Here is a 26,287-nt window from a genome sequence, read left to right as displayed (position 1 = left end):
TCAATAGCACAGTCTATTGATGCTGCCCAGAGCTGCTATGTATACTACTGACCATTCTTACTGTTGCATGAAAATTACTCACATAACATGTATTGCTGCCCAGAGCTGTCTTATAAACCTCACACAGTAATCACAGTCACATACATACACAGTCGTATGCACATCCACACTGCACCACCAAGTGGTCAGGTCTACCAGATGTACACACCCATTCTGCAGCCAAGCACTCCAATCCACAATACAAATACGAGCATACACATCCACAACACAAGAAATACGTGCTTCGGCCAGTTGCCTACATGCACGGAGTAATGCCCACTGTCGGGCTCAGCATTTACTCAATACTAATTATGACTGCACCCACAGCCAAGGGAACACATTCCCAGTTTCCACCAATGACATACAATGGCTAGATCTTCACCCTAGTTTTCTCAGAATGATCTGAGAGGCCGCACCCACGGCAAATAGGTTTAGGTAGTTGTACCTACCAAGGAACACATAGCCCCTGTGTCCAGCACCCACTGAACACGAATAAAATAAAGTTGGGCTTATAACAATGCCCTATAGTGAAGCACTCATACATGCAAATTTCTCCCAAATAGACTACAACTATCACTTAGGCATTTTATCAAACATCTTGCCTACAATGATTTATAATAATGGAAATTTGGCAAAAGTGAGGTTACCTTGGCAAGGAGTAACCGTCGGAGATGCAATAATGTCGATCTCCACTTGATGCGGACCACAATCACGTTGTCTCGGTGCCGCCAATGCTTCAACCCCGGTTGGCACTTGGGTTTCTTGAAGCAACTCACAAAAACCAAATTCTAGGTTCTTCTTCTTCTTCTTTCTTTTCTCCTTGTCTTTACTTTCATGGAGTAACAATGGCATTCACATTCACATTCACACACACACAAAGAGAGGAAAAAACTTCTTCTCTATTTCCCTCTTCTTCTCTTCTATTTTCTTTTCTTTTCTCTTGGCAACAACCAATAGGACTTGCTACCTTGGTTTCCAGCAGCTTCCTAAGCCTCTAATGGTGGCTATGGATGAAGTGCAAGAGGATGGAAGTGTTTCATTCAAACATTTAGCCTTCCACGAGCTTCAACTCGTTTTTCCGACCACCTCAGCAACCTCTCTGCCTGATTTCTTCCCTCAGATGTGTAGAGCTCGGAGAGATGAAGAATCTCCAACTTGAATCACTCAAATCCGACTTAAAATGAGGGAGATATGACCTTTTGAAGTTGGAGCAATGAGATAGCTTGAAATGGAATCTTCGTACGGGTGGCGTAGGCTACACCGGCGGCGCGCGCAACAGGGGCGAAATCTGACCGTAGATCTCATATAAGAGATCTTATAATCCAAACCGTCCGATTAAACCAACGGACAACAGATCCAAACCGTTAGATTTGAATCTCGATGACGTCATCATGACGTAGGCGCTGACATCGTCAGAAGTGTTGTCGATCTATGATTGGTTGCTTTTTCGGATTTTAAGGGAGCTTGTCTCCCACTCACAAAAGTGAAAATGCATATTGACCGTTGGATCCGAATCTTTCATGATGGCTTTAATCAGATTTCATGAGATCATTAAGATCGGAATCCTTTTTATACCTTCTATACACGCGCGAAACACAATAACATACCTTGATATAGTGTAGCGCCAGTGCATCAAGAATTATGCATCTAACCAATCAAATCCCACGCGTAAGCATCTATCTCGTCCATTTCATACCAAAATCTCAGCAGCCTTTGGATGGGCATCAAGCCTACGTGGTCGAATCTTGGCCGTCCATTTCACTTCCCTTTACTCCTCTTTATTACAATCAAGCCCCTGCCTCCATATGTTTCAGTGCTTAAAGACCCCTTGCAACTCAGACCTTCAAAATCTTTAAATTACACAAAAGCCCTTCAAATTTCAAAAATAAATTCCGAAAAATCCACCCAACACCGAGAGCAACTGATGGATTTTCGGTTTGGATTTTCGAACCGACTTTACGGAAACGCTTATAACTTTTTCATACGATATCCGATCGAGATGAAACGAAATGCGTTGGAATCGTAACTGGATGCTCTACGACTTTTCAGAAGACTCAATCATCTGAATCATCCATGTAAAAAGACCAAAATGCCCCTACACCTTTCCAATAACGTATCTTTCTCATACGGAATCGGAATGTGATGAAATCAGAACCGTTGGAAATATTGTATTTTTGTCGTATTGTTACATGTAGAACGCTTCCTTTAAAAAATTCATCTTCAATGCCGAAACTGCCCTTGACTGCCATAAATGCCGTAACTTCTTCATACAGTATCGGAATGTGACGAAATCAAATGCACTGGACTAGGAAAATTACAATCTATCTTTTTCATGAAGAACCGATCTTCCAAAAATGTCATTTTCATTGCCGAAAATGCCCTCGATCGTAAATAGACCAATTTTGCCAGTTTTGACCCAGAAACCCGCACCACCTATTAATGATGTATTAAACCACTCCATGCATACCAAGCTACTCTGTTATCTCATCGGTGACACTGGATACTGCCATGTCATCATTTTCATCCACGTCACCCAAACTGACCACGTCATCACCGCCACGTGGCCGAGTTGCCAACAAGGACAACCATAAAATAACAAGACTAACACCAAAACCCTTCACATAAATCTCTGAAAGATAGGTTCTATCCTGCTAGAACAGCCCAACCTTTCTACATAGTTCTACCACAAGCCCAAAACAATAATTTTGAACTCCAATCTCAATACATCACTATGTTCCCCACTTCCATGGGTTGACCTCTGAGGATGTATACCTATTTCTAAGGGAATTTGAAGAGGTATGTGTTCTAATTAAGATCCAACAGCTTTCTGAAGATGCTGTTAAGCTTAGGTTTATCACTTTTGCATTGAAAGACCAAGCTAAGAAGTGGTTGTATGGGTTACCCACAAATTCCATAACCTCATGGGAACAGTTCACAGTTGTCTTTCTTAAGAAGTTTTTTCCAACTCACATGACCAATAAGCTTAGAGGTGATATCCTTCAGTTTAGGCAAAAGCCTAGTGAGTCATTTTCTAAACTTATGGAGAGATTCAAGGATCTACTCCAAGAATGCCCTTACCATGGCCTAGATCAATGGCATTTATGTCAAATAATTTATGAGGGTATTGATCACCCAACTAAACAAATGATAGAGTCTATGTGCCCTGAGGGATTCACATCCTTTACAGATGAAGGAAAGGCATGAGAATTCTTACTTGACTTAGCTGACAAAATCCGTGAGTGAGAATCAACCCAAGAGAGTGAAAGAACCATAGGAGGAAAATGATATTTTGTAGATGGGATAGTAGCCGAGGAAGCCCATTTGGATAGCCTAATCCAGAGAATTGAGGCTATTATTCCTAGAGAGCCATCATCAGTCAATTTGGTTAAGATTTATGCTTGGTGCCAGTCCCTTGGACATCTCCTAGAAGAATGCCCTAACACCTCTAGGGGCACTTCTAATGATAATGTTAATGCCTTATACCAAAATAATCTATATAATAATACCTACAATCTAGGATGGAGAAATCTCTCAAATTTCTCTTGGAATCAAGGCAACCAAGCAGGGCCTTCCAATTTCCATAATCAAGGTCAACCTGGACTCCAAAGGCCTCCCTTTGCACAACAATCTTTTTTCTAAAATACTTTTCCTAGGTCAAATGTAGGATCTCAGGCTAGTTTTTCTAGGGCCCCTCTCCTATCATCTTATCAGCAACCCCCTGGGTTTACCAACAATGGAGAGGCAAGTAGAATAAATGACTTGGAAAAAATATGGCCCTCTTTATGACAAGCCATCAAAATCTTACGAGAGAACTCACTCAAGTTGTCTCAATTATATGTGAGAAGAAGAAAGGAACTTTGCCCAGTCAACCAGAGCCTAACCCTAGGCATCATCAGCCTGTTAGTTCACAAACATCAACTAATGCACCACTGAATATAGTACAAGGTCAGACCCAATATGGGCCCTCTAACTAATGTAATATTGTTTATGCCCTTAGGAGTGGTAGAGGGTACCAACAGAGCGTTCCTAAATCTTTCTCATCTATTACTCATGTTAGCTCTCCTTCAGTTGAGGACACAAGTGTGCCTCTTATTTCAGGTTCGTCTGATGAACCTAAAGATTTTTTTTGAAACTAAAGATGATTTGGTTGAGGAAACCAAAAATGATTCTTCTGAACATGGGCAAATCCCTAACAGTCGTTATGTTCATCCTGTCCCATTTCCTAATCGCTTAGTAAACAAAAGGAAGAATGCTTCCATTGACAAAATTTTAGAAGTCTTCAAAAAGGTAGAAGTAAACATCCCCCTTTTTGATGCCATATCCTAGATTCCCGCCTATGCAAAGGTACTGAAAGATTTGTGTACTCACAAACGTATCACTAGTATGCCCAAAAAGTCGTTCTTGGCAGGTAACATTAGTTCCATAATTACTCAGCCTATATCAGCCAAGTATAAGGATCCAGGGAGCACTACTATATCTTGTGTCATAGGCAACACCTACATTGAGCATGCCTTACTTGACCTTGGCGCAAGTGTGAATCTTTTACCTTACCATGTGCACAAGCAACTTAGATTGGGAGAATTGAAAGCCACTGGAACTACTTTTCAGTTGGCAGATAGGTCTGTTAAAATTCCTAAATGGATGGTTGAGGATGTCTTACTAAAGGTGGGGGAATTCATTTTTTCTGTTGATTTCATTGTGTTAGATACCAAGCCCTTCTCAACCAAAGATGAGATCCCAATAATTCTAGGAAGACCATTCTTGGCTACCAGTAATACATTAATCAATTGCCGGAATGGTTTTCTAAGATTATCTTTTGGTAATTAAACTATTGAGTTTAACATGTTTAGGATAGGTAAGCAACCACATATGGAAGAAGAGATTAATATGATTGAGGATTTTCTAGATTTTTTTGATGATTTAATTACCAACTTTGATATTAATTTTGATTCAGAATTCCAAGAGTGTATGGATGAGTTGGTGGATGATAGTGAAAATTTCTTTTCTAAAGTCTTGAGTCTTCACACACCTGTGGAGCCCTTAGGACCCCTTTCCAATTCCATTCCCAAACCTTCCATAGTTGAGCCCCCTAAGCTAGATCTTAAGGAGTTGCCATCTAATTTGAGGTATGCTTTCCTATGCTTTCCTAGGTCCTGACCAGACTCTTCCTGTAATAATTTCTTCAAATTTGATTTCTAGCTAGGAAGAGGAGTTACTTAAAGTGTTAAAAGATAATAAGGAAGCCCTAGGTTGGACCATGACTGATATCAAGTGTATAAGCCCTTCTATTATGCAACATTATATACATCTTATGGAGGATTCCAAACTATCCACGGAACCCCAAAGAAGAGCTAACCCATTGATGATGGAAGCTATTAAGAAAGAGATCCTAAAGTGTTTGGATCATCGAATAATTTATCCTATTTCTGACAGCCAATGGGTAAGCCCAGTTCACGTAGTGCCTAAGAAGTCTGGTGTGACTGTAGTTCCCAATGCCAATAATGAACTAATTCCAATCCGTGTCCAATTTGGGTGGAGAGTGTGCATAGACTACAGGAAACTTAATGTGGTAATTTGGAAGGACCACTTCCCATTGTCATTCATTGATCAGATGATAGAGATGTTAGCTGGACATGAATACTATTGTTTTCTTCATAGATATTCCGGCTATAACCAGATCCCAATTGCTTTAGAAGACTAACATAAGACCACTTTTACATGCCCATATGAAACATTTGCTTATAGACGTATGTCCTTTGGGCTTTGCAATGTCCCTGCTACGTTCCAACGATGCATGATGAACATATTTTCTGACATGGTCAAAAAATTCTTAGGAGTATTTATGAATGAATTTTCAATTCATGGGAATTCCTATTCTAAATGTCTCCATCATCTTTCTCTAGTTTTAAAACGGTGCATATCTAAGAATTTGATTTTATATTGGGAGAAATGCCATTTCATGATTAAATCTGGTATTGTTTTAGGCCATATAATATCCAAGGAGGGAATTAAGGTAGATAGAGTCAAAGTGGATTTAATTGATAATTTATCACCTCCTCAATCTGTTAAGGACGTCCGATCTTTTCTAGGGCATGCGGGCTTCTACAGAAGGTTATTAAGAACTTTAGTTAGTTAGCCCGACCTCTCACTTCATTACTTGCCAAAGATCAAACTTTTGAGTTTTTCAAAGAGTACCTAGAATTCTTCAAATAACTTAAGAAGGAGTTGACCAATGCACCCATTATTCAACCACCTGTTTGGACTGAACCTTTTCAACTGATGTGTGATGTTCGGATTTTACCATAGGAGTGATTTTGGGTAAAATGATTAATAAGTTTCCCACTGTCATTTATTATGCTAGTAGGACCTTAAATGATGCACAACTCAATTATACAACCACTGAAAAAGAATTTTTAGCGGTTGTGTTTGCATTAGAAAATTTTCGCTCTTACTTAGTTGGTTCACATGTGGTGGTGTATACTGATTATTTTGCTCTCAGATACTTAGTTCAGAAGAAGGATGCCAAAGCCTGTCTCATTAGGTGGGTTTTACTTTTGCAAGAGTTTGATTTAGAAATTAGGGATAAAAAGGAGTTGAAAACCTAGTTGCAGACCATTTATCCCGGCTTCCCAATTCCTCGACTGTCGATTCTTCAGTTAACGAGAACTTTTCAGATGAACAGTTATTTACAGTGTCCAGTGAACCATAGTATGCTAACATTGTCAACTTCTTAGTTTCAAGTTTGACTGCGGATCATTGGTCCACCTAAGATAAGTATAGGTTTCATTCCCAAGTTAAGCACTTTTTCTGGGATGATCCTTATTTTTTTAAGATATGTTCAGATCAGATTATTCGACGATGTGTTCCTGATCATGAGCAACATTCTATTCACTCTTTTTGTCATGATCATGCATGTGGTGGACACTTTGGACTTAAGAAGACTACCGCAAAGGTTCTTCAATGTGGATTTTATTGGTCCACTCTTTTTAGAGATGCTTTTGATTTTTGCAAGGCTTCTCCCGCCTGCCAATCTTTTGGCCATATCAATAAGAGGAACATAATGCCCCTTAACCCTATTTTGGTAGTTGAGATCTTTGATGTATGGAGCATCGATTTTATAGGACCATTCCTTAATTTCTTTGGGAATTTATACATACTTTTGGTCGTTGATTATATTTCTAAATGGATAGAGGCCATACCTTATAAAACTAATGACCACAAAGTAGTGGTCCAGTTTCTAAAAAAGAACATTTTTTTCCGCTTTGGTGCACCACGTGCAACAATTAGTGATAGGGGTACTCATTTTTGTAATTGGCCTTTTAAGACCCTAATGAAAAAGTATGGGATCACCCATAAGTTATCTACTCCTTATCACCCCCAAACTAGTGGCCAAGTGGAGGTGTCTAATAGGCAGATCAAATAAATCTTGGAGAAAACTATTAATCCCAACCGTAAGGATTGGTCCGTTAGGCTCATTGATGCCTTGTGAGCCCATCAGACTGCATTCAAGACCAATCTTGGTCAGTCTCCCTACCGTTTGGTGTATGAGAAAGCTTGTCACTTACCAGTTGAGTTGGAGCATAAAGCCTTTTAGGCCATCAAGAAGCTCAACTTTGATTTGTCTGATGCGGGAATTCATCGTAGGCTCCAACTATCTGAGTTGGAGGAACTTAAGAATGAAGCCTATAAAAGTTCTAGGATTTACAAGGAAAAGACCAAAGCTTTCCATGATAAACACATTCTGCGTAAATCTTTTGCAATTGGTGATAAGGTCTTATTGTACAACTCTCGATTGTATATTTTTCCTGGTAAGCTTAGATCCCGATGGGATGACCCATTTATTGTCCATAATGTATATCTCTATGGGGATGTGGAGATTTTGAATCCAGGAACATGGGTAATTTTGAAGGTTAATGGTCAGCGTTTGAAACCATTCCTCGAGTTCCCTAATACTGGTAGTGAAGAGGTCATGAATCTCCATGAATCTCTTTACACTGATGATTAACTTTTAATCAGGTATGACCCCCTTGCATTGTCTTCATTTTTAATTCTTTCCCTGCATTGAGGAGATTGCATGACTTAAGTTTGGGGGAGGGAAACCAGTTTCTGCTTTTTCCACTTTGTTTTATTTATTTATTTATTTTTTTTAGCTTGCTAAAGGATGAAGTCCTACTTTGGCTTTTGGCTAATGATCATACTATTCGGTTGCTTGATGTATGAAAATAAAAGTTTTGACTAAGGTACCCATTTTGAACGTATAAAAACCCTATTGGGAAGAAAGAAACAAGCTTGTGTCTTGAGATGAGACTTTCTTTTGAAAAATAAGAGACCCCTGTTTTATGGTGTTGGACCATATGTAAGTCTGTGGGTTCCTTGTACTTTTGATTTGGAGTTGAGACATTCTTTTTAATTTGGCATGGGTTAACAAATGCACAATTTTAAATGAAATGTGAAATGTGGTATAAAGAAGAATCTGAGTTGATTCTCTTGGAACTAGACAGGGCATTGCGCCTCAGGAAGAGTGGTGTCTTTATCGAAATTCCTTGGGAGAAAACTTCTGAAAGAACTCTAGCATAACTGTCTTTGTGGGTATATACAAAAAGTGAAGCTACATAGTAACTTAGGTGTTTGGTGTTTGCTCCACCATGTCATTCAGGTCAAAAGTAGTGGAGTAGAATAGAGTTTAAGCGAAAAAAAAGAGAAAAAAATGTGCAAATGTCATTAATGCTTAGTAATATGCTTTGGTCAAAAACACTCTAACGCCTTAGTCATTGGTTCCTTATTTCTTCACAAGTGGTTTTGCCTTAAGATAAGGATGTTTTGGAAGAGATGAGGTGAGTTCCAAATTAAGAAATATACTAGTGCCTGGAATTATTCAAGGGTAATAAAAGTTCAAGTGTAGGGGTCTCTTGTAAGAAAAACTAAATTTGCTCTGGATCGGTATGAGCCTTACCTTTAGCCAAGGTTGGGATTTATTTATTCTGAATTTTGGGTGTATATTCACTGCAAACACCCACGAGACATAACTCGTACACTAGGGTAACTTAGGGGTTTAAAGGCTTGTTACACGTGCTAAATGCAACCGTGATTCCTACGAAAGTGAGTTAAGCTTTTTCTTTCATTTCTTTATTTATTTATCTTCTCGAGGAAGAGCAAAATTCAAGTATGGGGGAATTTGATGAGCACAATAATGTGTGAAATCTTAGGGATATAAGTGTATGTTTTGCCTCACTTTGGATAGTACTATTATTTTTATTTTTTATTTTTAGTTTCCAAGTCTACAAGAGAAAGTGCTTAAAGTGAATCAAGAATCAGTCCAAAGGTGGGACCCACTCATTGGTACCACATCCTCTCTCCTACAAAATCCTGAAGATTATTTTCTCTCCTTGCCACCTCACAAGATCTTGAAGATGCTATGCAGAGATTCCTTTCTGATTTAATCAAGATTACAAGAAATTGGTGAATATTGTAAGAAAAAAATAGAATTTGTTAATTTTAGAAACAAATTCTCTCTTTCCTCACACAATATCTCAGAGAATGAGGATTTTTACCAAGATTTAATTTAATTTTCTTTCTTTTCTTAAAGAAGACTTGTAGAAGGAAGGAGGCAAAAAAAAAAAAAAAAAAAATCCTATAAAAGCCTCTTCCTCCCCCCTCCTATTTTATTATTCCGCCTTAATTTGTTTTCTAGTTTTAGCTTAGTTTTTTCTTTCTTCTCCCTTAGTTTTCTTCTCTCTCTCCCTCTCTCACTCTTTTAGTTTTAGTTCTTCTCTATTTTTGCCTTAATCACTTTTGTAATAGTTTTTTATGTTAACTAATGCAAACACTCTTTTATTCTTATTCAGTCTTTTTTTGTTTATGATTTAATGCAATTGAGTTTGTAATTTTTAAACTCTATAAGTTCTGAGCTTAGATCTAGGTGACAAGATCACGAGCCGTGGAGCATTTTTTTTCTTTTTTTTTTTTTTCAAGTTTATTTTTTTTTTTAAGATTTGTTTTCTCTAGTACTAGAAATTTCAGATTTGGTTTATTTCATATCTAGTTTTTAGTACTGGTAGTATCTCAAATCACCCAAACTTTCAAGTTTAAGCATTGATTCAAGTAAGTAGGCTCCTTCAGTAGTCTTCTCTCCCCCTTCTCATTCCCTCTTCTGACTACCCTTTCTTTCTTAATTTAAGATTTTAATTTCAATTGTTACATTATTGCTATCACTTTCCCCCAAGGTTCATGGCTAGTGTATGTGTTGGCTTTGCTCCTCCTAGCCATAGAACCATCAATTTATTGTTTTTATTTTAATAATCTCCCTTTCCCTTAAGTCAAGTAGAGTAACCCTTGTAAGAGTGACTCTCTGGTCAAGTAGAGAAGCTCATATTATGATGCATTCCTCGGGCTAAATAGAGAAATCTATTTGTGAGTCTCTCTCTAGCTTTCTCCCATTTCTTTTACTTTATTTTTATTTCAACATTTTTTTCTTTATTTATTTATTTATTTTTTAAATTGCGTGGGTTATTTATTTTCAGTTATTTATTTATTTAATTTTAATTGCGTGGCTCGAGTCTTTAAATTCTTAGATGGCGAATGGTTAGGACGTTATTTTAGATACATATGTTTAGGACGGTAATTAGAATTAAATCACAACCATTAATCAGTTCACTTTCGCATTTTTAAAAGAAATAAAAAAGTAAAGTGGCTGCTCTCCCTGTGTTCGATCCGTAGCTACACTGATCCGTATGCTTGCGGTTACATTTTAAATCTCAACAGCAAGTGTACTTTAGGCAAACCTTAACCTAGAAGTTGCTATTCATCCAAAAGTGACAGAATTTTTCAAAGTTGAAGAGCTCCCACAGTCATTGTAGTTTTTGAGTGGGCTAATGCATTCCAGAGCCAAAGGTTGAGAATGTAGTTCAGTTGACACTCTACTTATGTTTAATGGTTAGTGATGTAATATTAGTTTTAATTTTATTGATGTTACATGCATTAATTAAACATTGAATGAATTATTTTTCCTTCAGTTGAACCATTAAACTGAATGTCTTTAAAAGTGGTTTAAGAATATGGAGGTCTACATATGCCTCAAAAACCTAGTTTTCTATACTAGGAAAATCAAATCAATAGTTTGGTATTATGCTTTTAAAGTAAAGATTTTACCCTAAAAGGTATTGGATAGTTGAGCAATGGCAATAGGGTGGTTGAGGATTTCATAACTATGACCATAGGTTATAGGTTTATTTAATGTGTTATTTTTGTATTTCGATTGGATCAATTCGGATTGGTTGGATTGGATTAGTATTGGTTTTGATCAATCCAATACCAAGTTCTCAAACACTGCCATTATTATTTGAAAACCTATTTATGAACATTAATTGATAAATGTTTGATTTTCTTTTGTTTTTGGGCTTATGTGAACAAGTTTATATGTATGTCACATTTAACGAATTGTGTTCTCCAATAAATAGATTAATTTATGACTGGTCGAACCAAGTGGGAGGATAGAAGTATGGATCTTAGACTTTTTTATGTGGCTCAACCAGTGGGAGGATAAATTTGGTATACTTGGTTGCTAGTAGGACGATGTTACTAGTAGAAGGTCAGTATACTAGGTTGCTAGTGGAAGAATAAATTCAGTGTATTATATTGTCTTTCATGCAAAAGAATTATTTTGAGTTTTGCATTGATTTATTATTATCATGATATTGAAGAATTATTTATGGCTGAAATATATAGTAAATTCATATTCATGTCATTTTTTACTTGTATGTTTTGTTTGAAACACCCTATGATTTCTTGCAATTCATACAAGACGGGTGAAACGCAAATATCATTGCGGCTGCGAAACGCGGCTAGTCTTCGTCTTAGTAGTAGTTGCCTGCAAGTTGGGCAAAATTGGAACCACCGTAGAAGCTGTGTAAGAAGGAATCACTCCTTGATTTCTCGCTGCGTAGTACGCCTGCTGGTTCAACACTTCGAGTATCACTCCAGTTGCTACTGGTGGATACTCATAGGCTTCCCCACCATACACTTGACCCACACCTTGAACCGCATGTGGGAATCCTACTGGGAATCTCTGAATGTAAGTTGCCGACACCGGCACTATTGCAGTGGGGATTTTTCCTGGCGAAACCGGATGGGGGACGTAGTAGACAGGTATCAATTGGATTGCCGTACTAGGGAAGTGACTTGCCGAAAAGTACTGCCAACAAATCGGTTGTTCCCCTGTCTCCTTGATAGCATTGATCCGGCTTTCCTTTGAGTCCTCTATTTTGGTCTTGATGGGTGGCAGATCAGGTATTGATGTAACGGAGGGCGGCGAACCAGGGTTGGAAACTGATACATTTTCTGTCAAAGCGGGGGTTGCTTTCGATTTGGGCTCGTGTGACTTGTCCTAGTTATCGAAGCCAAAGAGGTAATCAGGGACTTCGGAGACGATGGAAGAGATTCAACTGATGACATGAATATGAATTTACTATATAGTAAATAGTCCTCTATTTAGCATTGTTTTTGGCTAAAATTTATAGAGGAACACCTGTATAACTGACACTGATATTAATATTGATAGGGATCAATAGTCTCGATCCAATTTCAATAAAGAAATTATATATCAATATTAGTCACCATCATATCAATACATATCAACTGATGCATATCATTGCTGTCTAATCAATACTAATACATATCAATTGGTTGATTGATGTATTGATGCTATATTATCAATGTTAATACATATCATATCGATCGATATTGATATTGATATTGATAACTAAATCCATGCTCACATCATTCGATCTATATATGGCAAATAAGGCATTTCCTGATTACCAAAATTAGGTCTTTCATTTCCCATTAGAATAACCCTTAATTAAATTCTCTTTTTTCTTTGACCTTATATATAGGGTTATAATTATACCATATACCCATATTTTATATTAATTTTTTCCATTTGGGGAAGTGGGAGTGGGAATGGGAGCAGCTGGAGATAAGGACGCAAGGGAGAGAGGGAGGAACAACTTATATTTCCAAGTTTTAACGGATCGGAGTCAGCACGTACGTGCAGCAGTCTCCAGATTAATTACACATTTTCCCTTACGTGTCACCACACTTACACCTCTATTGCCCACGCGTCTACACTAATCCAAAGCTCTGATAAACTTTGTAGGACTCACCGCCAGTTCTCTCCTCTGCATCTACATAGCCATAGCTACCTCTTTCTCAATCACTTGGAAACAAAAGAGGTTCATAGAAGAAAGAAGCTGAAAGTAGTAGTAACAGTACTAGCAGTCCAGTTAAGAGGCTTAGCGGAAGGAAGGACCAAGAAAGAAAGAAAAAAGAAGTCAAAAAAGAAATTAAAGTAGGGAGATCTAACTATCTTGAGATCGAGTAGTAACGGACGGCTAGAAGAGGATAACAGCTCAATCAATAGGCAGGAGGTAGAAGACATGCGGCCGCGCAGATTCTCATTCGGGAGGGCAGATGAGGCCACCCACCCGGATTCCGTCCGAGCCACCATCTCTGAGTTCGTCTCCACCCTCATCTTTGTCTTCGCCGGAGAAGGCTCTGTCCTCGCTCTTGGTCTGTATTCGATCTCTCTCTCTCTCTCCCACTCTTAATAAATAATCTCATCATCAATTTCTTTCTTTTTCTTGCATGCATGCATGCATGCATTTATCCCTAGCTAGTAGCCAGTACCGATCATGATTCATGACACCTTCTTATAAGCGTGCAGGTAAGATGTACACGGACACATCAGCAACGCCCTCTGGTCAGGTGGCGGTGGCCGTGGCTCATGCGTTGGCCTTATTTGTGGCCGTAGCCTCCAGTTCCAACATATCCGGTGGCCATATAAACCCAGCTGTGACTTTCGGTGCACTAGTGGGTGGTAGGATCTCTGTCCTCTTAGCCTTCTATTACTGGATAGCTCAGCTCTTGGGTGCCGTTGTCGCATCTCTCTTGCTCAGGCTCTGCACACATGGCATGGTATATATGTAACAACTAAGATTCATCGATCTCTTAGTGCCACTTACATGATCACAGATTCTAATTTTTAACGTGTTAATGTTCTGTATACAGAGGCCCGTGGGGTTCTCGGTGGCGTATGGAGAAGGGGAAGTGAATGCGCTGTTGCTGGAGATAGTGATGACATTTGGGCTGATGTATACAGTATATGCAACAGCTTTTGATCCCAAAAGAGGTAGCTTGGGGACAATAGCACCCTTGGCTATTGGGTTCATAGTGGGTGCCAACATACTTGCGGGAGGGCCCTTCGATGGCGCATCAATGAATCCGGCTCTAAGTTTCGGTCCATCTCTGGTTGGGTGGAGGTGGAGGAACCACTGGATCTATTGGGTGGGGCCTTTCATTGGGGCCGCAATCGCAGCTATCATCTATGAATACATACTTATCCCAACAGAACCGCCACACACACACCAGCCCTTGGCCCCGGCAGATTACTAGCTATACCCCAGCTTAATAATTAGACTGCCTTTAATTACTCCCCTGCCTCTGCCTCTGCCTCTTTCTCTGTGTTTCCATGTCTCTGCGTTTCCATCTGTTTGCATATGGTGTCTTCTCTATTGAGTAATCTGTATTTGTGTCTGTCTACGTTGTAAGGTTACTACTATAAATAGTAAATACCAACCGCCACTTTCCACTTTTTCCTTGTAATTTTTAAGGTAGACAAAAATGAAAGTAATATCTTCCTTTCCTGTTTACTACTCCCCACCTACGTACCCTGCCCCTGTTCGTTTAGCTTTAATTGCTCTGCTCCACAGGTCACAGGTATTGAAGAATCGATGGAACAAAGCCTGGGGGTGGGAGAACCTGATCGGTATACAAAATACAAAACATTAAGAGGAAATAAAAGGAGTTGCACTATGGTAGACAATTCCATGTTTTCCATCTCTACAATGGTAATAGGATCAGTAACGAAGGTAGACAATTGATCGGTCAATCTTCTATTGCTGCAGTAGATGCAAAATGGCATCCAATCATCACCAAAATTCCCACCCTCTTCTTCTCTCTCTTGGATAAGCTAAAGGGCAAGAAACAGAAGTCTAGGATAGAAGCTCAACCAGAAAATACATTACTTTTTCTACAACACAGCATCCGGGAACATAATAACACGAGGGAGTAGCCCACAAAATCTTTCACCAAACTAGTAACAAAGATAGGAAGGCCAGAGCCGGGAAAAATAATTATTAAGAAAAAATAAAAGTTGCAAGGTGAGATTCAACGGTAGATAAGTTTCGAAGCAATTTTAGTGCAGATGAGAGCTGGTACGCCCTTCACGGAGGATTGATAATTTAGTTGAGGGGCTTGGAAGAGAGTGGACAATACCTCTCTGCTCTCACTGAAGATCAGTCAGTCACAAATGCTTCTCTAAACTTTCTTAAGGGCAGGGAGCTGATAAGGGCTTGCTCTAAGCTCTGGAGACCCATATGCCGCCCCCGCTTATATTGCCATCTTACACACAAGCCGATAACTAAGTGGCAAAACGGTAAATCTAATGAACAAAGAGAATCTTATAGACAAAAAGGAAACCCACACATTTAAAAAGCAGAGCTAGTATGAGAGAAAAACACACTGACGGCGTGTATTTCCTTTTCCCTCATTTAACCAAGTAGCAAATGGAAGTACAGCTACTGGATGATTTCTATCGCATTTTCTTCCTTAATTAGAGATGACTTCTATCGGAGGGTGCAAGTTACAAATTATCTAGCAACAAATCTATTGCATCCTAGATCACATGTGGTCAGTCTACCGATTGTTGATAAGAGTTAATCATCTCTTGACTTAGGAAGCTGAACTTCTTTCCTTTGTTGGACGCAGAATCTTCACCTAATACACTCTCTCCTCTATCCCATCATATTTTGTCTTGTTTTACTTTTTCAGCAACAACCTACAAAGATACTGACTCCACATGTGCAAAATTTTGGAATGAAAGTTATTCCAAAGACTAAAGGAAATTACATCTTATTGCATGGCAAAAAAATCTGCCAGCCAATTCAAAATGGATTCCTCGGCCTACAGAATGTTACAACCCACAAAAAGGCTTTATTATTAAAGCTGAGATGGAGGTTTCTCTTTGAACCTCAAGCAAAATGGAATAAAGTTTTAAGGCCCAAATATTGTTTCCAAAAATCTCCTTTTGACCTAAAGGTTCTATAACAGGCACAAGTCATGGGTTTGGAATAGTATGACATCTATCTTTCCCACCTTGAGGAAATATGTGATATCTGTGGTAGGAAATGGATGCGACATTTTTTTCTGATTAGATCCATGGATTGTATCGAACCCAAATATGCTAGCCATCAACACCCACCAGAACATTCACAGGTAAGTAGTTTTATTCAAAACAATTCCTGGAACATGGAAGCATTGGGGACCTTTTGCAACTTTAATATTCTTAGGAAAATATCTAAAATCAACCCAACCCCTCTACATGATAAATGGTATTGTACCATTGGGGAAGTAGATGGAAATAAACACTTCATGTGCGTTTTGCAACCAACATACGGAGTCCATACTCCACCTCTTCTTCTTATGTGATTTTGTTTCACACATTTGGACAGCTGGACCATTAGGCTTACGGTTGCAAAATATAAATCCAACTTCTTTATGCAAATGGTTAATTACTTCTTTCAACACAGAATCATTCCTTGAACTGATATGGTAAGGTTTTTTAATATCTTTGCCATCACTTTATATTTCATTTGGAAGCACAGGAATGAGGTAGTAACATCTAATGCCAACCCCAATCCTTTTATAGTTTTGAGTAATATTAATGCTTGAATTGCTAATCTCAAAATGTATCCCATATGTCTAAACGAACCTATCTTATTAAATGCAAATGGGTCAGCCAGCATGAATTCAGGTTTTCATACACCTATTTTGACATATCCAGTTTTGAGCTGTGCTGATGCAACTAATATTTTGAACTCAGCTTCAGAATGGACATATGGAGTTCTTCTAGGATAAGATTAGGTTCATCCACAGAAATTCTACTACAGCTACTCAGGAAGAGGAAGTTGAAGCAGAAAGAATCCTGGCAGGATTGAAAATGGCAAAGGATAGAGGATGAAAGATAAAGGAATTATCTAACCTCATACCATAGCCTTCTAAAGTAACATGGCCACCGCTACATTTTGCTATTTTTTCTCAAATTCAGAAACTATCGGAGTCTATAACTTTCCAAAAAAAAAAAGGTTACAAATTTAAAATGATACGATAAGCATCTCAGGGCTCATTGGCCCCGCAATCTGGAAAGTGAGACTCCATACCGACTAAAATGTTAAAACTACTTACCCTAAATCTGAAGTAGCAGCATCAAATCCAAAAACCAGGCTGCACCCTCAGAAGGTATTTGAAAGGGCCTGTTTATAACACTTCCAGACTCCTGATACCCATCTCCATTCTCCACAAATCCCCAGTCTATGTACATTAATGCCCTCTTGCATCTGAGAAAATCACCATTAAGCTGATGCATAGGAAGAGGCTATAGAATTGAAGTATGGCCCTGGGTAAGGATTACGCTACATAGCTCTCAATGTGGAAGCCAATTCAGAAATGGAAATCAGAAACTGAAGAGAAGCTCAGATGCAAGTCAGCCCTTAAAGCTCAGAAAATATATTCTCTTCGATGGTATTACTACGACAAGAAGATCTTCATGGCCAAATCACTGATACAATGCAGGACAATTACAGCATCACCATGCTTGCTTAAGACTGATAAGGATTGTCGGCACATGTGGAACTTCATTAGGCCTGTAAAATCTGGAGCAAACATGCAACTGTGTGTGGATGAACAGATGAGGATGTTCCAAATCCAAACTGCTTTACTAACATAACTGTAGAAGCTACAGAAACAAAAATATATCCCTAGCCAACAAGCTTGGGTCAAGGATGAATGTCATAATAATTATTCAGTACAAGGCAATTCAAAATGGGAAGCACAGATAAAACAAGTCAACCTCTGAAGCTAATAGTATCATCTTCATTTTTCATTTCACTTCACCAGACAGATCTTTATGACAGAGGCTGCACCTATACGATGTAGTGCAACAATAGCGTCGCCAGGCTTGCAAAGCCCCTTCCCTGTTGCAGATTTAAGGGCAGCTTCCAGAATCACCTCTGTGGATTCTGCATCCGTGGCCTTGGCAGACCCTTCTGCCAGCAGAGGGATGAGACCCCTGTAGATCAGACTGTGCCTTGCTGGAGACTCATCGCTGACAGTCCAGTCAAATGAATCAGTTGTAAGAACCGGGACCACTACTGAGAGGATTGGGACTGCTGGTCTGTATTTCGCAACTAGCTTAGCTGTAGTGCCACCACGTGTCAGCACAACAATGAGGGTGGCTTTGGCCTTGTTGGCAGTTCGAACAGCAGAGGAGGCAAGACTCTCCAACGGGCTCATGGGGAGTGGTGTTGACTTGATCATCTCCTTGAAGATGGCTCCATAGTCAAGGGAGGACTCGGCCTCAATACATATCCGGGCCATGATCTTCACTGCAAGCTCGGGGTAAGATCCGGCAGCACTCTCACCACTCAACATGACACAATCAGTTCCATCAAGTACAGCATTAGCTACATCTGTAGCTTCAGCACGGGTGGGCCGTGGCGACTTGATCATAGATTCAAGCATCTGGGTGGCAGTGACCACAGGCTTACCCACTAGGTTGCATTTGTAGATCATCATCTTCTGGGCAAGGAAGATCTTCTCAACTGGGATCTCCATCCCAAGATCACCACGAGCAACCATGAATGCATCAGTCTCACGAAGGATTTCATCAAAGTTTATTACTCCCTCCTGGTTCTCTACCTTTCAACCAATAAGAACTCAAGGATGTCAAACAGGACCAGATTGAAAAGAAATACAACTGAAAGAAAAACTGCATAAAGAAAACCAAAGAAACCAGCATCAATCTGTTTGAATATACCGGTTCGAAGGTTGAACAGCCCCTCAAACAGCATTTAACAGGTTGGCCAAACCAGGGGAATGGAATCCTTCAGGCGCACTGAGAGGGTAACAACCCACCCATTTGGGCCTGGTGACAGTCAAATAGTTCGATTGCGCAAGCCATGCCTCAGGACACCACTCAGGAAAATCCATAGGAGATTGTAGGACCCACCCATGGGCAAATGACTTCTCTTCAGTAAAAAATGTACAAGGTGAAACAGCCCAATGAATGATCTTAACCATCAAACTGTCATAATTTTCCTGGACAATTTGGCATAAATTCTAGGGAAAATTACATGATTACTCGCTTTTGGGTTTCACTTAACAAAATTACCCAACCTATGTTTCAGTTAACAAAACTACATGGTTTTAGGTTTGGGTTTACAAAACTACCCAAAACAGTGTTCATCCATCAAAAGGTTTTTTGACAATTTTAACCCCCACCCACTCCTATCCCCTTTTTTCTACCCCCCCCCCCCCAAATACGAGGTTTTGGTAGGATTCCAAGCCTGCAATCAGGTATTCTGATTGGTATCTCTTCTTTATCTCTGTTTTCTCTTTCTCCATCGAGTTGCAGGTAAGAAATTCTTGGTTACTTTAACTGTGATTTCTATTCTACCATCAATTCAGAATCAATTGCTTTTAATTAAAACATCAATTGTTAAGCAGAATATTGATCTTGAACTGCCCTATTTTCCATTGGTTTGTTTTCCTGAATCTTAGGTTAGAAATCAGGACCAGAAAAACAGAGTAGCCCATTACAAGAACCTGAAATCTTCAAGGACCTCCCAGAGCAATTTCTTTCTGCGGTTTAATCTTCCTCTGGCCATGAGTCGTGGTGCACTTAATTACACACGCCTCAAGGTCTATCCGCATCCCAAATACGGATGTTTGGGGGTCTGATTGACATGGGTTGAATGAATGTGATGCAGTTGCACGTTGGACTTAGGAAAAAAAACAATATCTTTGATTTGATTTTCTTTTGTTTTAGAAACAATTTCCTTTGAATTTAGCTAGCTTCTAATTTTAGAATAATTTCATTTTCAGTAGTTGCCATTAACTGTTTGATTTTTCCTTTATATTGGATATGTAAACGATGGAGAAGTTTTAGAATTTGAAGTTTGAAGAATAGAAATTTGATTAAGAGTTTTGGTATGAGAACCATGGCTGCCGATTCTCCCTTCTTCCTCTAAAATTTTCCAATTTCTTCTCTTCTTTCTCTTTTCATTCTCTTCTTCCTTGTATTATTCTGGTTTCCTTCTATTCTCCTCTCTATTGTTACTGTAGTTACTGTTACTTTTCTGGTTTGGGAATACCCTGTTCTGGGCGAAAGTTGCAGCCAATGGAAACTGGGTTCTGCTCCTTTGTGGCTGACCTATTTGAGCCAAGGTCTTGAGCGAAGGGATCCCTCTCATAGGCGACTCCAGCCATTGAATCTTAGACCAGAAGCCCTACTCTGAGTTGAGAAAACAAGCTTGCAACAGGACTGCTAGAAGTTCTACCGCCTGGTTTATTTCTGGTTCTTACCACAGCCTCCCAGCCAGCAGATCCAAGGGGTTATCTTGCGGGATTGAAAGAGCCTCCTATTGAGAAGCTACGCCTGAAGTTTCATGGCCATCGGACAAGATTTGAAGGAGTTCTCTCCTCTTTCGTTCCCTGGTTTTTCCCGCCCCTGTGATGGGTGTCGTGAGGTTGAAGACAACCTCATAAAGTGAGTGTTTTAATTTTTTTTTTCCCCCCTATTTCCTCAAGTGCCCTTACCTTTTATACTTATTCTGGTTTGTCCTGATTTTAAATTCTTTTTCCTAGTTCGTCCTTGGCCATACGTTTGTTTTTTCCACTCAAGTCACTTTTGGTTTTCCTTTGGTTAAGTTCCACTTAATTACAAAACTGCCATTCTGTTATAAAGTTCTACTTATTTACAGAATTGCCATTCTCTTTAACTTGCGTTTAATTACAATCCTGCCATTGGTTATTGTTATTGTTTATTGAGTGTCCAAGTGGGCCCTAAGCGATTCGATTTCAATTCTTGGAATCCGGATCCACACCAGAATGAGTTGCATTTTAATGAAATCAGGATTGGTAACTAAATTGCACCAATGTTTGCATACGCACCTGAATCGCATGAGGTACTTCACGGGTAGTCTTGAGAGGTTATTGTTCTCGATATCGCTTGGGAGAGAAGACCACACTATTGTCCTACACGGCTGCATTTCTTGCACTGCCTTCATTTTCCTTCTTTTATTCATTTTATTATTGATTTGCTCTACTCAGAGAGACACAGAAGGAGGAGAAAGAGAAAGAGAAAGAGAAGAAGAAGAAAGGTTGTAGAGGAGCAGATACGAGATTACAAATCAAAGCTCGAAAGCCAAAGGAAGGAGCGGGTGGGAGAAGGGAGGTGGCATTAAAATTATCAAAAAACCTCCTCAATTGAGGAACACTGTTTTGGGTAGTTTTGTAAACACCAAACCTAAAACAATGTATTTTTGTTAACTGAAACATAGGTTCGATAAATTTGTAAAGGAAAACCCAAAAGTGGGTAATCATGTAATTATATCTCCATCAGAGGTCCAATTAAATGCTGGGCTGCACTCTACTATTCATGCATAGCGTACAATGCTTTCAGCCAATTACTTGAATTTTCCTCTTCAGTTTAAAAAAATCCATTAGACAATTGAACATTTAGAGGGTTTGACATACCTTTGACATCAACAGGATACGCTTGGCATGAGGTCCAAGAACCCGTCGAACATTGACTAGATCTGAGCCCTTGCGCACAAAAGACAAAGCGATCATATCTATAGTGTTGGGAACACCCCATTCCAATATGTCTTCCTTATCCTTCTCCGTAAGTGTTGGGAGATCCACCACTACACCAGGGAGATTGACATTTTTTCTCTCACCTAGGAGAGCGGTGTTCTCGCAGCGGCATCTCACAGTTCCAGCACCCTTGTCACAAGACAAGACAGTGAGTGTGATGGTGCCATCTGCACAGAGAATAGTATTTCCAGGCTTCAAGTCTTCAGCAAGCTTTTTGTAACTCATAGAGATCATCTCCGGGTCACCCTTGATATCGTAATCAGTAGTCACTGTGATTTCCTGACCCTCTGTAAGTTTGATAGGTTTACTGTCCTTGAGAAAGCCAGTACGGATTTCAGGTCCCTGTGCCGATAAAGAGGAGGTTAGGAACATGGCACAGATTCTAAGCAGTTTCCCAGCAAAACTCTTAACCATAAGCAAATTATTCCATATTTGAGACTCATCATTGAGTTAAGTAAGCAATGGGCATCATTTCAATCAGTACAAAAAGGAACTATAATGAAATTTTGTCCAAAAATGTCTAATTAGTGCAAGGGGAACAAATTACAGAAACATTGTTTAACATAAAAGAAAATGTGCACCAAAATTTCATGGATTATTAAAAGAACCATGGATAAATACAACATGAAGGATCATAACATTAGTACAAAACAAAATGTAAAAAAACAACCTGAACATGCAAAAGTATTGGCTGCAACAGGTAAGAACCTTTGACCAAGGGTACAAGGGTTGATATAATAGGATTTGGTCCTCTGCAATTCTGATCCGGATCATTCTGGAGCAGAGTATTAAAACAAAGGATCAACCAGTCCACTATATATGGTAGACTGGGTCATTGTTTTGGAAACTGATACGAGCGAAGAAACCAAATGACTCAAAGCAGTGTTTCAAAACCTTGTCTTTGAAAGTCAAGATTAACAAGGGGAACTGAAACTCTTCAGTCACTGAAACTAACTAGATTCATTAAGGCTGCATCTGGTTGCTTGTTCACAGAAAAGAAAAAGAAAAAGAGAGGGCAAGAAAAGAAGAGAAAAGAAATAGAAATAGTTTCCTCCATTGATTGTTTGGTTGCTATGGGAAAAGTGAAGGGAATTTTTTATTTTATTTTTTATCTTTTGTTATTTCTGTTTGGTTGTAAACGGGTAAAATTGAGAATATTCAAGATATACGGCTCTCTACCGCACATGCACACAAAATAGGTGATATTTGCAGTCGTCTGCTATGATGGAGAACTAGCCCTAGCGCCACTGTTGCAGAGAAAGATAGTCCAGTGATTAGAGAAGAAGCTCCAATACTAACCCCACAGAAAAAAAGTGTATACATTATTGTAACCACTCACAATGAGCAGACAGCAGTGCAGGCTGAAATGAATTAAGGAATCGATAAAAAGTTCCATGGATTATGAGGAGAGACAGAGAGAGAGAGAGAGAGAGAGAGAGATCACCTCTAACAAGTTCTTCAGGCTTGTGTTTAGGCTGATAAAGTAGAGAGGTTTTGCAGGAGTTTAATATTCGAGGGAATCATGCAATTAGAAGAAAATGCGGTAAGACCATCCCCAGATTTTCTCTTCCTTCTGTTTACTCGCATAACTGGTGAGATGATTTTTTGGGGAATTGCTTCCTCCAAAATGGTTACTTTTCCCCAGTTTTATCTGTACTGATTGCAGCCAAACATGCTCAACCCTACATTTTCTCTCAGATTTCCTTTCCCTCAGTGAGAAGGAAAAATACCAAAACACATCATAAGGGAAAGGTAAAAAAATAATATGATTAGTAATTTACTATTCTTCAAGTTATGAAAATTAATTCAGATTCTGCAATAAAATTGTCTAATCTTTTAACTATGTAAAATTGATTCTCTAAATACTAAATAAAATTTTGATAGGCAAGTGACAGACAGTTCATTAAGATAATGAAATAGTACAAAAGTAGTAGATATACACAAGTTCATAGAAAACATTACCCCAAAAAAAAAAAAACTTCATAGAAAACAGAAATAAAAATGCTAACAGCAACAAGAGTGCCCCAAGATTACAGCAGCCCAATCACCAGGATATCACCAACCCAACTGTAATCTGACTTCAGTCTAGCTGCGATAACCACTTGCCATAACAGAATTAAGCTTAATGCCCCTATACTGGAAGAATCTCCATAAAAATATGACCATACAAATTAAGCAGTTTGGCAACACCCCAAATGATGACAAGGGAACTAACCAGCATAATGTCCTCAGAATTTGGAAGGAAAAAAAAAAAATGCATAGAGAGTAGCTAACTGACTCTTATCAGCAAAGATGCTGACAACTACCTGGCATAAACTCTTTCACTTTGCTTATCAGATGTTTCTTTGTCAAAATCTAATTCAACAAGACAATCCATGCAGATGAGGCTCCTAATTCTAGTTGTTAGGAGTAGGAGATGGACAAAGTGTAGAAACGCAACCCTAAAACGATGCAGAAGATAATGGAAAAACAAAACAAACAATGCACACGGATTTTATGAGGTTCAGCAAGGTTGCGTACGTCCCCGGTGAGATGAGATCCTGCTTCACTATCAATAGAGAATAGGGTTACAGCGCTCGTCCTCACACCTCTCAGTATTGCTTGCATTACAAAGAAAGAAACCCTCGCTACAAATATATAGCGGAAAAAAACCCTAATCCGGAAAGTACACAATTGCCCTCAAATAAAAAATTCGAGCGGGGGTTGTGCCTTCTACAACCCCTGCTATGCAGGGGGGCCTCCTGCCCCCCTTGCAACCCCCACGGCCCGCTAACCAGCTAGCGGGACCGCCGTCCTGCCTATCTAGGTGCTGCACCAGTACTCCCTGGATTAAACTGCGACGGAATACAAGACATCATACACCAACACAAAGCTCCTCAGGAGGGAGGAGAAGAATGAATTAACCATTAAGAAAGTTGCCTTCTCCCACTCCCAAAACACTTCAAGCTAAGCAACAAATCCAGATGACCTAGCAATCCAAAAAAATCTGTTACACAACATATCCAAAAGCGAAGCAAATCAGTGATGGCAGTATTTCCTAATCATCAAAGTTTTTTTTAAGAGACGTAGTCAAGTACACCCATCAGTCACAACTTCAAAGCAGTTCTTCACTAAAACTCCTTTATGAACTGCTATGGAGTAAAGAGTCGACAAATAGATCATTGATAAACAACCGTCACACCAAAAGCCTCCTCAAAATCACCACCAATCTGCCTTACCCGCTATAAAGCAGATTACTTTGGATTATCCTCATAAACTATTAAACAACTAAATTGTACCAGAGCTGAATTCAACCTCAAACAGCATATCATCACTAGTTAGTCCACCCCCAAAGCCGGTTTGTCCCAGCTGCAGCTTTTGGACTTTAAGCCTATCCAACCTTCCAGTTCTAAAAGTGGAGTGGGTCATAAAAAAGGCAACGGTTGATGCTAGAGAACAATCCCTCAAATAGTTATATATTATAGAGAGAGTCGAGCATCGGCCATGGAAATTCTTCAGTTTCGAGATTTTTATTCCTCCATTATTATGGCTCCGGGGGAGGGGGTTTGGGGATTTGGAAACAGAAAGGTAAAAGATATTTTCTTTACGAAAAAAAATAGACCAGAAAACCAAATAAAAGATATATCCCATGAGGTAAACTAAAAAGTAAAATATATTTCTGATTTCTGCAGCACGAACCAACCTTGGTGTCAAGCATGACGGCACATAAGATCTGTGTGTTTTGCATGGCGGTTCTGAGATTGTCCAAGGTCTCTTGATGATATTCGTGCGAACCATGCGAGAAATTGAACCTGGCCACGTTCATTCCCGCTCTCAGAAGCTTCTCGATCATAGGCACAGATCGAGAAGCCGGACCAAGCGTGCACACAATCTTTGTCTTGGGGATACGGCCATCATTTGGAAGTTCCTTCAAAATCCCTTCAATGTCAATGTTCGACATGACGCAGTTCTGTTCTCAATCAGAAGAAACAAAATCAAAAACAATGAAAACTGCGAAAAAAAGAAGAAAGAATTCCAAGGAATCGAAATCTAGGTACCTAAAAAAGATAAGCTTTGATCAGTAGAAAACCAGGAAGAAAACAAAAATGAAAGAGGGAAATCCGAGAAAAACCAGATATTGAGAAAACTCTGTTCCGCTTCAGCCTTCAAGTTAAAATCAGCAGCTGCGAACCAACGACCTGACCAAGACCTGCTCCTCACCTTCCCTTCTCCACACCTTCCTCTCTCTCTCTCTCTCTCTCTCTATATATATATATATATTTCTCTATCTCTCACTTCGACCCTTCCCTACGAGGTTTTGTTTTTTCTAATTTATTTATTTTTTTCCGATAAAAGTATCAAACCCTACGAGGTTTTGTGCTATTAACCATCGAGCATATTGATGTCACGTGGAATGACCGAATGACCGAGTCACCGAGGGAGTATGTGTCTGAGAAATAGTTTCTCAAATCCGTTTTGTAAATGCTACTTTATCTTCTAA

The 26,287-nt window shown here is 39.3% G+C and overlaps 2 protein-coding genes and 1 non-coding gene across 4 annotated transcripts; 1 reads left to right on the top strand and 2 right to left on the bottom strand.

The window, feature by feature from the left end:
- Positions 1-3,018: 3,018 nt before the first annotated feature.
- LOC122085318 lies at positions 3,019-3,125 on the bottom strand. The gene has a single exon (XR_006142093.1). It is a non-coding gene; the product is annotated as a small nucleolar RNA R71 (small nucleolar RNA).
- A 10,083-nt stretch (positions 3,126-13,208) lies between these two features.
- Positions 13,209-14,697, top strand: LOC122085086 (probable aquaporin TIP3-2). Its single transcript, XM_042653528.1, has 3 exons — positions 13,209-13,605; positions 13,760-14,010; positions 14,104-14,697. Exons 1-3 carry the CDS (start codon positions 13,473-13,475, stop codon positions 14,485-14,487), a joined length of 768 nt encoding a protein of 255 aa, XP_042509462.1. The 5' UTR covers positions 13,209-13,472; the 3' UTR covers positions 14,488-14,697.
- A 3,149-nt stretch (positions 14,698-17,846) lies between these two features.
- Positions 17,847-26,073, bottom strand: LOC122084041 (pyruvate kinase, cytosolic isozyme-like). 2 transcript variants are annotated; one of them, XM_042652036.1, is made up of 4 exons: positions 25,919-26,073; positions 25,490-25,756; positions 21,688-22,149; positions 17,847-18,849 (listed from the first exon to the last, which is right to left on the bottom strand). In XM_042652036.1, exons 2-4 carry the CDS (start codon positions 25,745-25,747, stop codon positions 18,037-18,039), a joined length of 1,533 nt encoding a protein of 510 aa, XP_042507970.1. In that variant the 5' UTR covers positions 25,748-25,756; positions 25,919-26,073; the 3' UTR covers positions 17,847-18,036. The 2 variants fall into 2 exon arrangements, with proteins under 2 accessions (XP_042507970.1, XP_042507971.1); XM_042652037.1 differs by having other exon boundaries at positions 25,845-26,034.
- Positions 26,074-26,287: the final 214 nt, after the last annotated feature.

This window comes from Macadamia integrifolia, chromosome 7 (genome assembly GCF_013358625.1).
Source record: "Macadamia integrifolia cultivar HAES 741 chromosome 7, SCU_Mint_v3, whole genome shotgun sequence".
Taxonomy (NCBI): Eukaryota; Viridiplantae; Streptophyta; class Magnoliopsida; order Proteales; family Proteaceae; genus Macadamia; species Macadamia integrifolia.
This window is presented reverse-complemented; position numbering and strand designations above follow the sequence as displayed.